Source organism: Otolemur garnettii, unplaced genomic scaffold (assembly GCF_000181295.1).
Source record: "Otolemur garnettii isolate 467f Iridium unplaced genomic scaffold, OtoGar3 scaffold00008, whole genome shotgun sequence".
NCBI classification, from domain to species: domain Eukaryota; kingdom Metazoa; phylum Chordata; class Mammalia; order Primates; family Galagidae; genus Otolemur; species Otolemur garnettii.
Window position 1 is genome coordinate 11,458,380 of NW_003852403.1, and position 15,707 is coordinate 11,474,086.

At 41.9% G+C, this 15,707-nt stretch overlaps 1 protein-coding gene across 2 annotated transcripts in view; it reads right to left on the minus strand.

Moving 5' to 3' along the window:
- The window catches only part of VCL (vinculin), a 150,142-nt gene that overhangs the window by 11,728 nt on the left and 122,707 nt on the right, over positions 1–15,707 (minus strand). For both annotated transcript variants that reach the window (XM_003783541.3, XM_003783542.3), the window contains exons 11-16: positions 13,975–14,165; positions 12,275–12,474; positions 9,381–9,509; positions 4,963–5,112; positions 1,972–2,080; positions 548–850 (exon numbers count right to left, since the gene is read on the minus strand). In XM_003783541.3, the coding sequence (XP_003783589.1) occupies positions 548–850; positions 1,972–2,080; positions 4,963–5,112; positions 9,381–9,509; positions 12,275–12,474; positions 13,975–14,165 (1,082 nt within the window). The remainder of the gene's footprint in view (positions 1–547; positions 851–1,971; positions 2,081–4,962; positions 5,113–9,380; positions 9,510–12,274; positions 12,475–13,974; positions 14,166–15,707) is intronic.

Genomic DNA, 15,707 nt, shown 5'->3' on the forward strand with positions numbered 1-15,707 from the left:
ATGTTCAAAACAAGAAGGAATTCAGGCAACACCAACCAAAGAAGTGACTCCAATTATGATCTGCCTTAGTAGTACTGAAAATATCAAAATTCACCTAAAGAAAAACCAGATTGTTTAGTGCAGAACCTAGGAGACCCAACTTAAGTCCTCCAGAGTTGACAGAAATAGAGAATGATTTACAGAGAAAACAGTATTTTAAGAAAAGCACAAGAGAAGTTTAACACAAGTTACATAAAATAAATGGATGGCAAAATGGTTCTCATGTGTCTTTTGAGAAATTGCCCAACTAATAATCAACTAGGGCAAGGAATCTTTAGCCAGATGACATTAAGAAAGCAGAGAGAAGTTGGTGGAGAGAAATAAACTTAGAATAAACCTGCTGATACTGCAGAGATTTGGACAGAAAGAGATTAACTAGCATTCCTGAACTAAGTGTCTGTAGTTTTTGCTCCCAGACAGTGTATGCAGTGGTCATGGGGTACATATTCTCTACCTTTCCTGAGTCAGCCTCTCAGCTGAGGAGAGCTAGAGTGCCATGATTGCTTACCAGGGTCAGAAATGTTTCCAGCCACAGCCTTTGCATCCATTACCATCGGGGAGATGGTTTTGCTCAATTCATCAGAGGCAGCTTTCACAGCCTCACGGAACTTGGGATCCTCAGAGTTCTCTACCTCCCTCTTAGCCACCAGCAGAATCCGGTTGGCCCGACGAGCAATGCTGGTTGCCCCAGCAACCAGCATCTGAGGCTGAATGTTGGCCATGGCTACCTTACACTTGTCCAGGTCCTTTTTAATTGCTTCTTCGGAAGCATCCAACAGAGATTTGGTATCAATGGCTTCGTCCACCAGCCCTATTGGAACAAAAATAGAATTTAGTTTCAATTTTAGCAGAACAGAGACTCTTTAACAGAGAACTTGTCCACTCAAGTTTTTCATGAGAAAATATAACACCCAGAACTCTCCTTTAGCTCTTCCTACACAATCAAAAGCTGCCAGGTGAACACCGCAGGGGGGGAAAAAAAGTGAGGACATAGCCCAGAGGCCATATGGACTCACAGCATTTATACCAACCGTGGTCCCTGGCCTTCTTGTATCTACCACAGACAACCAGAAATGCAACATCAGGAGGAAACGAGGAAGGCGACTGAGACCATCAATCGCCACCACATTATCTGCTAGAGCACTTTCTCCTCCCGTCTCACTCCCCAGCCATCTGTTGCTTGTTGGCAGCTTGTAGTTGCCCAAGATGAGCCACGCAGAGGATTCCAATAACCCTAACAGCCTGCGTCTTGTTTCTGTTACCTCGCTTCAGACACCTCGGCAGCTCTGCTTTCATCTCTGGCTGCTATGGACCTCCGTCACAGCAGGTTCTGCAGGGGTAGCGAAAAGCCTACAGCCCTCATTTCTTCCTGTCTCTCCTATCCCTTCCTCCACAGAGAAGGAAAAGGATTCAGAGGTGCCACTTCAATTGCACAGACACAGGTTTGTGGGTGGTTGGTTTCTCCTTTTTTAAAAAAACAAAAACTACGTAGTTGATAAGTTGGAGGGCACTCTGAGACAAGTTGTATTAAATGGTCGCTATTGTAGTTCCTTGAAATGTGAACCCACTGACAATGACAGGGACACTTACTGTATCCACAAACACCGCCTCCCAACCTCTGAAACTAAACTCTGGATCAGACTGAGCAAAGACACTATTCAAAGAGAAGATAGGAGCTGTGACAATAAACATCACACCAGGAGGGCGGCATTAAAATAAAAGAGACTCAAAGAGTCTCTCTTCTGACAGAGTTGCAAGGCTTGAATGAGAAGCCGCCACTGCTCAGCAGCCTTAATCAGGGCCAAGTACATTGTCGAGCACATGACCGTCCCTTTATCCAATTACAGCTGAGTCACATAACCAGTCCCGCTCAAGTTTCTTAGAACTCATTCCTCACGGATTAGACAATAAGAACTTTATTCAAAACTCTACCTGTCATTTTTTCAACATTATCAATCCACTGGTTCTTCATGGTCTCAAAATGTTCATAAGCGGCTTGATTTCCAGGGTTCCTAAGTAAGATGCGAGCAGCCGAGACCACCTGATAGTGAAAAAACAACCTTTAAACACCAGAGCACCTTCCCATTCAAAATACAAACTGTAAGCGAAGCTTTCTCCTCTTCACCTACAGGTGGCGCTCTCAAGCCAAAAAGTGGCAGGTCTTTTTTCAGGCGGAACACTATGGGTTTGGTCTCATAAACAGTTCCCTGGAATGGGCCCTTCACACAAAGATTTTACTGTCACAGCCAGATTTCAAGGAGGTAATAAGGTGACAGAGTAAATGAGTGTTCATTTGATACTTCAGAAGAGTACTGACAAATATTTAAATCCTTGGGGTTGATTCCATTTTAAAAAGCAGCATTAAGGGTCAGGAGCAATGGCTCATGCCTGTTATCCTAGCACTTTGGAAGGCCAAGGCAGGAGGACTGCTAAAGGCCAGGAGTTGGAGACCAGTCTGAGCAAGAATGAGACCCCTGTCTCTACAAAAAATAGAAAAAATTAGCCAGGTAGGGTGGTGCACACCTGTAGTTCCAGCAAGTAAGAAAGGAGGCTGAGGCAGGAGGATCGCTTAAGCCCAGGAGTGTGAGGTAGCAGTGAGCAATGGTCACACCAGGGCTCTCTAGCCCAGTCAATAGAGCAAGAACCTAAGACCTCATCTTAAAATAAAATAAAATAAAGGCAACACTAAAAAAGATACTAAAAATTACTCAAAACTGATTTAGGAATAATAAAAATACTTGTCTATAGTTACCAAGTGTTTTACATCTGTTACTGAATGCTCACAACAATCCTGTGAGAGAAACAGGACAAATAATATTTCCACTTTATAACTGCAAAAACCAAGACTCAGAAAAAAAAAATTTTTTTTTGAGACAGAGCCTCAAGCTGTCCCCCTGGGTAGAGTGCTGTGGCATCACAGCTCACAGCAACCTCCAACTCCTAGGCTCAAGCGAGTCTCCTGCCTCAGCCTCCCAAGTAGCTAGGACCACAGGCACCTGCCACAACCCCTGGCTATTTTTTGGTTGCAGCCATCATTGTTTGGCGGGCCCAGGCTGAATTTGAACCTGCCACCTTAGGTGTATGTGGCTGGCGCCTTAGCCACTTCAGCCACAGGTGCCGAGCCAAGACTCAGAAATTTTAAGTGGCTTTTTCTAGAGGTCTGGGCTAGTCAACAATAAATAGCAGATACTAACATTCACTTAGTATCTGGTAAAATAAAGGCTGGATATGCATACTCTTAATCCTTGAAACAATCCACTAGAAAGGAATTAACTTTATTTTACAGATGAGGAAACTAAGCCTTAAGGTCACAGAGGATTCAAGTCCAGATCTACAAAGCCCTCATTCTTTTCCATAATTGTCTTAAGCCTAGTTTTTGTGTGTGTGTGTGTGTGTTTTAGGATTCTCAGTTTTATAATAAATTCTATGTTTTATGTTTGATGTTTTATGGAAGTTTTTTCAAATTTCAGATTAATATAAGGGTACAGATGATTAAGTTACAATGTTTGGATCAGTTAGGACTCAGCAGTTCTCAACCTGTGGTTCTCAACTTGTAAGTTGCGACCCCTTTGTAACAATGAAAATACATCCTGCATATCAGATATTTACATTAAGACTCATAACAGTAGCAAAATTACAGTTATGAAGTAGCAACAAAAACAATTTTATGGTTGTGGGTCACCACAACATGAGGAACTATATTAAAGGGTCACAGCATTAGAAGGCATTAGGAAGGTTGAGAACCACTGAGTTAGGCTATAGTTGTGTCCTGCACCCAAGAGGTGTGCCATATACCTTTACATTGTGCCCTTTAGGTTGGGAGCACACCAATGCCCCTCCTTCCTCCCTGCAACTCGAATTTTGAATTGTTTCCTCTTGTGTGGGCATGTATCAGTTTGTCTGCTGGCTTTAGGTAAGTATTGAGTACATTGGATACTTACTTTTCCATTCTTGTGATACTTTATGGAAGATTTTTTTTTAAGTTATATAAGTTCATATTTTTTAAAAGTTGGCTAAGTGACTTTTCAAGAGAATCTTTGTTAACATACCACGTACACAAAAGTTGAACAACTAATATGTCCCATCTCTCCCCATAAGTTCCCAAACAAGCCAGCATCACATATTTGCACAGCCTAGCATAATTCCTAATACATTTTAGGCATTTTATATCTGCTGAATAAATGAATGAAAAAAATAATGGATCTTCTATAATTTGAATAGAAGAAAACCACACAAATGTCACACTAAATGACATGGAGCTGGTATTCTTAAGAAACTCTATCACATGTTTGACCTTTAATTCCTGTCCAATCTTCTTTTGCTTCCAAACTTACTACCTATACCTTGGTTATACAACTGATTGGATACCCCAGTTATAGAATTAAGTGGGAAAAAGAAAATAAGTTATGGAAACAGTTGATTTTTTTTTTGGGGGGGGGGGCAGTTTTTGGCCAGGGCTGGGTTTGAACCAACCACCTCCAGTATATGGGGCTGGTGCCCTACTCCTTTTGAGCCACAGGTGCCGCCCAAAACAGTTGAATGTTTTAAACAATACCCTCATAGAGATGTAGGGAAAGATATAAATTCTAAAAGCAAAACAAACTAATTTCTTGAGATTATACTAATATTTTCCTAATTATACGTGTATGTAGGGGGGGTGATTAATTTACTAGTTTTTCCTACTTGGAAAATTAATAATATATGGCCATTGTTAATAAAAAAAAAAAAGTCAACCATTATGAAAATGTAGAAAGTTACCTATAACCCTAACCTTAGAGATCACTAAGTTTGACACTAGAATATGTATTTTTTAATGCCATCTGACAGTACATGTTCAAAAATGTAGAGAAACTGTTCTGTAATTGACTTCCTTTACTGAATACTGTAAGATGAGTATTGAAATGAAGAATGAGCCATACCAACCTGCGGTGTGAGCTCTCGGGCCGTCTTCACCGACGCCTGAATGCCTTCCACTGTTGATTTATTAGCAGTACCGACAGCAGCCGCCTTCTCTGCTGTGGCACCCAGCCTTCCTGAATGGTTTTCAAAGTTAGCTGCCCTCTCATCAAATACCTTGAGGAAAAAAATAAAGACATCAAGAAAATTTATTTCAATAAAATAGGTCAGGCAGCATAGAAAAAGGCTCTCTCTTTAACAGAGTAAGTGCTCAAAGACTTTAGAGATAAAATCAAACCCTGGTTAATAAACAACAGTCACACTCCAAATCTTGGCCTTGGCAGATCTCCAGAGGTTTAGCACAAGCAGAACACATGCACACATCCACAGACGCACCGTTTCGTCCTAGTTCAACTAGTGCTTACCAAGTATAAGTACAAAACACACTGTTGTATACTCAGCAACAGGTAGTTTGCAGAATGTGAAGACTAAATCATTCCTATTCTTAAAAGCTTATCCTTTCGTGTGAAGAAGTCAACCCCTTCAGGCTCTATCATCAGTGGCTGGGTACATCAAAAGCCCAGAATATCCACACAGAGTCCTAAAGTGCACTCTAGCCTGCCCCGAACAGTATCTGTCATATATCCCATTACCATTAATGTTGTAAAAACTCTGCCCCTGACCTTCGTGGGAAAAACAATCGCCAGTACTCACACTCAGGCACAACACAAGGGCAAGGATGGCAGATTTTATTAACCCCAAATGCAAAAACATCTACCTAACTTTTCATTCTGCTCCCAAATTTTAAAAGTAAGTTAACTTTTCCTTCAACAGGGGTATTATGCAAAGTTGCATCCCATGAAGGGGACTGTTTAACCTTATTAAAGTGACAAAAGCTCTTGAGTCATTTGTTTGGATAACATTGTTAGAACAGATGCTTGGAAAAGGCATACCGAGCAGCACTGGGTCAGGGTTAGGGCAAGACACACACACACACACACACACGGCATGTTAGAAACTTCCTGGAAGAACACATCCCTCCGTCGCCTTCTCCTGAAGGTCTGTCCACCCAACCTGCAGACCCATGCTGGCTCTAGGTGCTAAAAGTGTCTTAGTTTACTAGCAGGCTCTAAGTTCACTGCCAGTGTTCTAGGTCTATCCTCTCAAGTCTTTTCCTCATCTAGGCCTCCTGTTTGGACTCAGCTATTTGTTTCTTGTCATGTAACGCTCTGAACCTCTGACTTAAATCCCTGATCTCCTAGTCCTCTTCTCTCTTGGCCTCAGTCCCTTGTATCCTGGGCTCCCCCACCCTGGATCTACAGGGCTTTTGTCTACCTTGGTTGACCTTCTCAATCCCACATCTCACATCTGCTCTTCCTCTGATTTAACTGATAGCTTAACTTACTTTTCTTGTCACTCAGCCAAACTTTACTAAATGCCTACTACATGCCAGACCCTTGGAATAGGTACTGAAGATACAAAAATGCGTAAGACACAATATCTGCATCTTAAGCAGCTCAGAGCCTAGTGAATGAAATGGGCCCATCAACAGACATTTGTAACACAGTGTGCTGTGTACAAACAATAGGAATAAGCACTGATATTATGGGAGCAAAAGTAAAGGCACTTACCCTGTCTAGAAAGCAAACAATCATAGGATAAAGGGTAAATGAATTAGCTTGAAGAGAAAAGGCAGAAGAGACAGAAAGAACAAAGACCTGGAAAAAACAGAGTATGGCAGGAGCACCTAGGTATTGCTGGAGCAAGATCAGAGAGGCAGGGGTTTGTAGGAAATAAGTATTGAAAGAATATTTGAGGCCAGATCACAGAGCTCTGGCTTTATCCTATGTGAAAGGAGGGTTTAAGCACGAGAGTATCATGATCAGATTTTTATTTGGATTTTACTGGTGGCCTAGTAACAGATTCCAAGATGAATCAGAGCTCTGTAGTCATATAGGCAGCAGGGACAAGGTTCAGAATTGGAGCTGTATCAACACAGATGGGAAACAGAAAGGATTCAAGAAATATTTGTGAGATCAATATTGCTTGGCTTAGATGCTTATTGCCATGAGACAATGAGGGGAAGGGAAGAGTCAACAAAGACTCATAGATTTCCAAGAGAACAGAAGAAGGACAACATACAAGGCCAAGATAATTAAATTCACAAATTCATCCTAGAAAAAGTGCTACACCTTGTTGTTAAATTATCACTATGGTCACCTTCGAAGTATTACCCTTAGGAAGCTATGCACCAACATCAGTGCACAGTCCACACTTCAAAGCAATTTTGGAACTGATTTTCTGGAATGGTGATCAGAGATGTCATCATACAAGGTGTAACAATTTAGTTTGCGAACTCATACTAGAAAAAGCACTTTGAAGGGTGGCCTAGGCACTGGTGTCATACAGAGCTTCCCAAGTGGATACTTCAAAGGCGTCCATAGTGATACTCAGCAATGACATATGTAGAACTTTTTTAGTACCGGTATAAGTTCGTGAATTTATTGTCCAACCTCGTATCTATTAAAGCATCTAGGTGGGAAGGACCAACAAATAGTTGGATCTACCAGTTTGAGAAGTCTGATATGAAAAAATAGCAAATTAGGCCAGGTGCAGTGGCTCATCCCTGTAATCCCAGCACTCTGAGAGGCCAAGGTGGGTAGATCCTTTGAGCTCAGGAGTTTGAGACCAGCCTGAGCAAGAGCAAGAGCCCATCTTTACTAAAAATAGGAAAACTAACTGGGTGTGATGGCACATGCCTGTAGTCTCAGCTACTCAGGAAGCTGAGGCAAAAGAATTGCTCAAGCCCAAGAGTTTGAGGCTGCTGTGAGCTATGATGGTGCCACAGCACTCTACCCCAGGTGACAGAGTAAGGCTCTGTCCCCCCCCCCCCCCCCCACCAAAAAAAGAAAAAACAGCAAATCAGCCCAGCTTAAGGAAACCAAGAGATTAACTGCCTAGCAATTTAGGCTAGAGAAAAACCATTGGAGTCATTAGGAAATAAGAATAACACAAACCTCTACCCACCAGTCCTTCATTATTTTGTGTAGCTGACCAAACCCCTTCTCCTTTGCTGCCAACAGAAATAAGGCTATAAAACCAAGTACTTGCTTTCCTAAATTACTTTGCTGGTAAGGTGGCCATGGGACAAGGTCTAGCCTTCCTGGAGGATTTCTGGAAAAGCTTTTACTTTCATTCATTCGGCACCAACAACGTGCCAGGCACTGTTCTAGGAACTAGGAATAAAGCAATGACAAAATGAAATCCCTGCCAAAGTGGAGCTTTCATGCTAATGGGAGGGAGACAAACAAAAAATGAGGAGAATGTGTTAAATGTTGATAAAGGCTAAAGAGAAAAAAGTAGGATCCGGAGACTAAGAAATCCCCGTGGGTGGAGTCGCTATGTTAGGTGGTCACCCAAAAGTGACATTTCAGTAGAAGGCAGAAGAAAGTGAGTGAATAATAGATATAGTTATGTGTGGAAAGATCAGAGAGAACAAGCGCAAAGGCCCAGATTAGAACATGGAAACCTATTGAAGAGAGACTAGGAACACGACTCAAAGAGGGCAACACAGATAGGGGAGAATGAGGAGGAAGGAAGGGACCACGCCTGGTCAGAGAAGGAGATGAGGGACCAGATTCAGTGTTGTGCTGAAGCCACTTGTACAGACTCAAACACCAGCTTCCAAGAATCAAAGATGCTCATCTCTTCCCTGTTCTGCTTCCAGTGACTTCACATTGAAATAGCTATGGTGGGAGTATTTTGATCATCAAAATCAACAAATGTTACAAATCAGGGTTTCTGGTTTTCCTGGAGAGCTGGTATACCATCCCATTACCGACACTGCTAGCACCCTGGTTTTACCCTCAGACAAGGAGGAGCATTGGAAGAGTTTGAGCAGAAGAATAATATCAAATGATTTAAAAGATTGTCCTGAATTCTGTCTTACAAATAAACGAAGTACCCTTTATAAATAATTTAATTTTTAAAATTAAAAATAAATAAAGGCACAGTTGTGACTCGAGAACACCCATCCTTCATTTCTTCCTGACTTTAACCGGATGCCTGGGTGGCAACAGCCATCTAGCATACGGAAAAGAATAAGAAAAAGAAATGCCAGTTCTCATGATGTTAAGCTGCTGAATCAGTGCCATAGCTATCTGTTTCCATGTTTCTTGCTTTATGATGAAAGTAAACCCTGTCTTCATCACCCTGTCTTAACCTGACAGGTCAGGTGTTCCTTCTACTGCTTGCAACTAAAGACATTCCTAACCAGTGTATTTTGGAACTAAAAGAGGAGACGGTGCAGCTTTCCCCCTCCTACTCTTCCCTTTCACCCTTCATCTACAATGTCCCAACCACTGCTCCTCCTGTACAGTGTAATCACATCTCACCTTACAGACAGGGCAGGCCGACAGAGGAAATGGAAGCCATCACATACCTACCTCTTCCCTACCAGGTGCATCGGGAGGGGCAGTGGCTGCCACTGCCAATAGCTTGATGGGAGTTGTGGTATCACTGAAAACATCTGACACCTCCTGAGTCATGGCCTCCTGCATCCGAGCTTTCAGATCCTTGAAAACATTGTTTAAAAAGGAAAATTGTCAGAAGTATACCAAGAACATATCTGCTAATGTCCTTAACAACGCTGACACCTTCATTCATTAGTGATTCTTTTACCCATAAGTATGTACTGAGTGTCGACTGGGTACAAAGCACTGAGCTAGTCCGTAAAAGCTGTAACTTACGAATTCTGCCCTCTCAGAGGTTAGTGGTCCAGTACAAGAGATAAGGCATGATCCACATGTCCCCAAAGACTCTTCCACCCAATCATTACCTTTCTTGGTGGCCTTTATGAAATGATATGAGAATTATGGGTTGAGCCCAAGGAAGGCCCCAAGATGAAAGAGAGTCCCACACCATTCCTGGTGCTGGTGGGACCTGATGACAACAATAGTAACGGTAGGGATTGTTTGGTACATGTATCATCAAATTTCTAAGCAATTTATTTTCTTAAGGAAAAAGGAATCAAGAATTAGAATTTTTTTAAAACAAGCTTCTAGAAAATACTTGATAATGCTTATTAGGAAAAAGCTCACCAGTATGTGATTGCACCTAAATCTGTGTTTTTCAGATTTTGCTCACTCAAGAGTTCTTTACGATTGCCCATCATGGCATTTGCCAGGCGATGCCCTTTGGCCACAATCTCTTAGTATGAGTCTAAAGGAGAGGATTCTTAGTAGCCACAAAAAAGCTATTTTTCATAGTTATCATACATGGTCCAATTCAAGTTTTCTGGATTTGTACTAAGAAGTTTTTCTCACCCAGATTGTTTCTCAAGATGGGTTGCATGTAAACTGATGATACCTAAGATGATTTTTGATGTTATGTAGACAACTGTTTTTAATAATTATGTGTTTCTTCTAAAGGATAACAGAAAAAAGTAGCTTACCAAACAAACCCATGACTTCATGATTATTATAAAGTTTTCATCTTAAATTATTTTTTATTTTATTTTTTCTTTTTTAGACAGACTCTCATTTTGTCACCCTCGGTAGAGTGCCGTGGTGTCACAGCTCACAGCAACCCCCAGCTCTTCAGCTTAGGTGATTTTCTTGCCTCAACCTCCCCAACAGCTAGGACTACAGGTGCCTGCCACAATGCCTATTTTTTGTTGCAGTTTGGCCGGGGCCGGGTTTAAACCTTGCCACCCTTGGTATATGGGGCCGGCGCCCTACACACTGCACCACAGGCACCACCCTTCTTCTTAAATTTTAAGTTTTAAAAAGGATCCCACCCAGCTGGATGTTGTGGTGGGCACCTATAGTCCCAGCTACTTGGGAAGCTAAGGCAAGAGAATCACTTAAGTCCAAGAGATTGAGGTTGCTGTGAGCTGTAATACCATGGCACTCTACCGAGGGCAACATAGTGACGCTGTCTCAAAAAAAAAAAAAAAAAAAAAAAAAAGGTCCCATGAGTCCATTTTATTTTATTTTATTTTTGAGACAGAGTCCTACTCTATCACTCTTGATAGAGTGCCGCAGCGTCACAGCTCACAGCAACTTCCAATTCCTGGGCTTAAGCGATTCTCTTGCCTCAGCATCCCGAGTAGCTGGGACTACAGGCACCTGCCAAAATGCCCGGCAGTTTGGCCGGGGTCGAGTTCAAACCTGCCACCCTTGGTATATGGGGCTGGCACCCTACCCACTGAGCCACAGGTGCTGCCCCATGAGTCCATTTTAAGAAAAATAATGACTAAATAAAAGTACAAGTGGCAAGTGAATAGAGCAAAATCATAAAAAAATTCTTGAGTGAGTGAAATTTGGAAAACACAAATTTAGGTGCGACCATATACTGCTGAGCTTTTCCTAATAAGCTCTGGATTTCCTTACATCCTTGGTCACACTCTCTTTACTTTCCCTAGATACAAAGAATTGTTATATATTTTTAAAAACTCCCTCCCGCCCCAATATTATTTTTCATAAAAGTATAATGACACTCTGGGAGAAGGAAGCAGGAGGATCACTTGAAGCCAGCAGTTTCTACAAAAAACAGAAAAATTGGCTCGGCGCCTGTGGCTCAAGCAACTAAGGCGCCAGTCACATACACCTGAGCTGGTAGGTTCGAATCCAGCCCAAGCCCGCCAAATAACAGTGACAGCTGCAACAACAACAACAAAAAAAATAGCCAGCGTTCCGGCGGGCGCCTATAGTCCCAGCTACTTGGGAGGCAGAGGCAAGAGAATCACTTGAGCCCAGGAGTTGGACGTTGCTGTGAGCTGTGATGCCACAGCACTCTACCCAGGGTGATAGCTTGAGGTTCTGTCTCAAAAAAAAAAAAAAGAGAAAGAAAAATTTGCCTCGGTGCCCAGACAGAGTTCAGTGGTTAGGGACCTGGACACATACACTAAGGCAGGCAGGTTCAAACCCTGCCCGGGCCTGCTGAACAACATGACAACGGCAACAAAAAAATAGCCAGGGGTTGTGGCGGGCACCTGTAGTCCTAGCTACTTGGGAGTCTGAGGCATGAGAATCACTTGAGCCCAAGAGTTTGAGGTTGCTGTGAGCTGAGATGCCACAATACTCTACTGAGGGTGACATAAGTGAGACTCTTTCACTCTGTCTCCAAAAAAAAAAAAAAAATTAGCCAGGCATTATGATGTGTGCCTGTAGTCCCAGCTACTCAGGCAGCTAAGGCAGGAGGATTACTTGAGCCCAAGAGTTTGAGGTTACAGTGAACTATGAGAACACCACTGCAGTCTAGCCTAGGCAATGTGTAAGACCTTATTTCAAAAAACAACAACAAAAACACTATAATGACATGTGCTCCTGAGTTCTACCTTTAAGGAATCTTGGAGCTGAGATGCAAGTGCTCGTGCCTGAGGACTCTCCCCTTCCCCTCTGGCAGCCAGGTCAGCCAGCTGGGCCGTCAGCTGGTCCACTCGGTCACACTTGGCAAGAAGATCTTGGCGATAAGGCCCCATCATGACATTTGCCAGACGATGCCCTTCGGCCACAAGCCCCCGGATGGCAGCCTGGCCTAGACCAAGAAAAAAACAATGAAATTCACACAGACCCAGAGAAAGCAACAAAAATGCCATTCTAGTAATTTTTTTCTTTTTCAAAATAAGAACATTTAATGTGCAGGAGATTCCCTAAAAAGAAAAAAATGGAAAACACACCAAAATAAATAATATATAAAACATCATAATTCCATCACTTGGCGATTAATATGTCAAGGCATTTCCTTCCAGTCTTTTTTATTCAATCATTCCATACACCTATACACACATATATTTCACAAAACTGGGATCATGCCATACATTAACTTTTATTCCTTGATTCTTTTTGTTTGTTTTGTTTTTTGTTTTTAATTTTTTTGAAACAGAGTCTCACTATGTTGCCCTGGGTAGAGTGCCACAGCATCACAGCTCACAGCAACCTCAAACTCTTGGGCGATTCTTTTGCCTCAGCCTCCCAAGTAGCTGGGACTACAGGCGCCTGCCACAATGCCCAGCTACTGATTCTTTTTATTTAACACTTTAATTCTTTTAATTTTTCTACTTAAATATCTTTAAAAATCATGATCTAAAAATCTATGTAATATTTTATCATATTAACCATAATCATTTCACCATTTACTTATTATTAAACATTTAAACTGTGTATATATATTCTTCTATTTAATTCTTTGGAAACATATGTAATTATTTTTTTTAAAAAAGCCTTTAAAGTCAAATTGCTGAGTCAATGAGCATAAGCTTTTTAAAAGCACTTGACATGGGCAGTGCCTGTGGCTCAAGCAGTAGGGTGCCAGCCCCATATACCAGAGGTGGCAGGTTCAAACCCAGCCCTGGCCAAAAAAAAAAACTGCAAAAAAAAAATAAAAATAAAAGCACTTGACCTATAATACCAAATTTAGAAAGTTTGTACGAATTTATTGCTCCACAAGTAAATCCTACATCCGGTCAATTCCCCAACCCCTCACGACTCTGGGTACCACTTATTAAAAAATTTACCTTTTTATCTAATGGATATAGCAAATGAAGTAAATAGATCTTTCAGGGTTAGCAGGCCTGCTATCATAAAATGACCTTAATTCTTATAGACCTCCTCCTAAAGTCTCCCCAACATCAAAATTTTAGGTTATAAATTCCACAGGTGACTATGTGTTAGAGCTCCCACAACTGAAATAAATAACCATGGTAGTTATTGCCTTTTACTTATTTTCAAAAATTCTATTCTTTGCAAGGACAGTAATAACAGAGATGCTAAAGAATGATACATACATAGGCAATATCTAGTTCAGCTTCAGGTCAGCATAAAGGCCTATTGGCCCACAGCAAAATCACCTGTTCTCAAATATTTCTTGATTAAATCACAGGAACTGTACTACCTACATTTGGAAATGGTATCACATTGAAGAGACTTACCAGTGGTTGAAGAACCCTTTCTGTACCTAATTACAGACCCCTCTCAACAACTTGCTTATTTGCTCCGAGACCAGTTCAGTGAGGGTTAGGTACACAGACGCCCTTACCAACTCCCCGGTCGTCCAGTGTGGGATTATCAATCCACCGCTGTGCTTGCTCGATCTTGCCCTCAAGGTGCACAGCTGCTTTGGCAGGTCTGCTGTTGGCCACAGCCCTGTTGGTCTTGGTCTGCAGGTTCTGCAGCGCTGTGGCCACCTGCTTGGCCAATGCTCGAGCCTCTGGGGAATCTCCTTTCCCCCTGCAGAGAAAAAAACCAGCCCTCCCGTCGCACACAGACAAAATTTACATGGAGATAACTTCATTGCTAATGACAAATGCTCATGAGATGACAAACTGCTGATTATTACTATTAATTTGGTTTCAAAGGAATGGTTTCTTTATTTGGCTCTTATATAAGTCATCAGTAATTTAAAATCAGATTATGGGCGATGCCTGTGGCACAGCAGGTAAGGCACTGGCCACATACACCCAGGCTGGCGGGTTCGAACCTGGCCTGGCCAGCTGAACAACAATGACAACTGCAAGAAAAAAAATTGCCAGGCATTGTGGTGGGTGCCTATAGTTCCAGCTGCTTGGGAGGCTGAGGCAAGAGAATCGCTTAAGCCCAAGAGTTTGAGGTTGCTGTGAACTGTGACATCACAGCACTCTACCAAGGGCAACACAGTGAGACTATGTCTCAAAAAAATAAAAAAATAAAATCAGATTATCTTGTCCTAATTAATATTTATGAGTTTGCATCAGTCTAGCTCAAAAGAATCATTTGGTTAGCTGAGCTCAATCAGTCCTCACTAGGTTGGCTGCACCCTCAGCCTGCCATCACGGTAGACACTACCTCCCGCTAGAACCAGGTAGGCCCAACCACATTCCTTATAGTAGTTGTATCAGAACTAGAAGGAGGGTGGCACCTGTGGCTCAAAGGAGTAGGTTGGTAGGTTCAGACCCAGCCTTGGCCAAAAAATACTGCAAAAACAAAAAAACCCAGAACTAGTAGTAGTACTATTTTCTGTATCCTAACTCTGCCAGGTACTGTTGCAACCACTCTTCTTATACTATTTTAAGCCTCACAACAACCCTATGAGGTAAATAGCTGTATTATCTCTATTATTCAAAACACAAAATTGAGGCACAAGATTAGATAACTTGCCCAAGGCCTATTACTTACTTTGATGAAAACAAGATTCAAACTGAGCATTGTGACCCCAGAGTCCTCATTCTTAAACCATTAAAACATTTGATATCAGTTCAGCACCTGTGCCTCAGCAAGTAGGGTGCCAGCCACATACACTGAAGCTGGCAGGCTTAAGTCCAGCCCATGCCTGCCAAACAACAATGACAACTACAACCAAAAAATAGCTGGGCATTGTGGCAGGTGCCTGTAGTCCCAGCTACATGGGAGACTGAGGCAAGAGAATCACTTAAGCCCAAGAGTTGGAGGTTGCTGTGAGCTGTGATGCCACAGCTGCTGAGGGCAACACAGTGAGACTCTGTCTCAAAAAAAAAAAAAAGAAAGAAAGAAAGAAAGAAAAGAAAAGAAAAGAAAAGAAAAGAAAAGAAAAACATTTGATATCACAATCTTTGTCATAACTCAAAGATAACATACTCACAGTCAGATAAGGCATGCAATTGGATGCTGGTGATTCTCAAAGTACAATGTGAATAAAAGTCATCTGAGTTTTTTTTTTTTTTTTTTTAAGAGGCAAGTTCTTACTCTGTTACCCAGGGATAGAGTGCAGTGGTGTCACCATGGCTCACTGCAATCTCAGATTCCTGGACTCAAGTG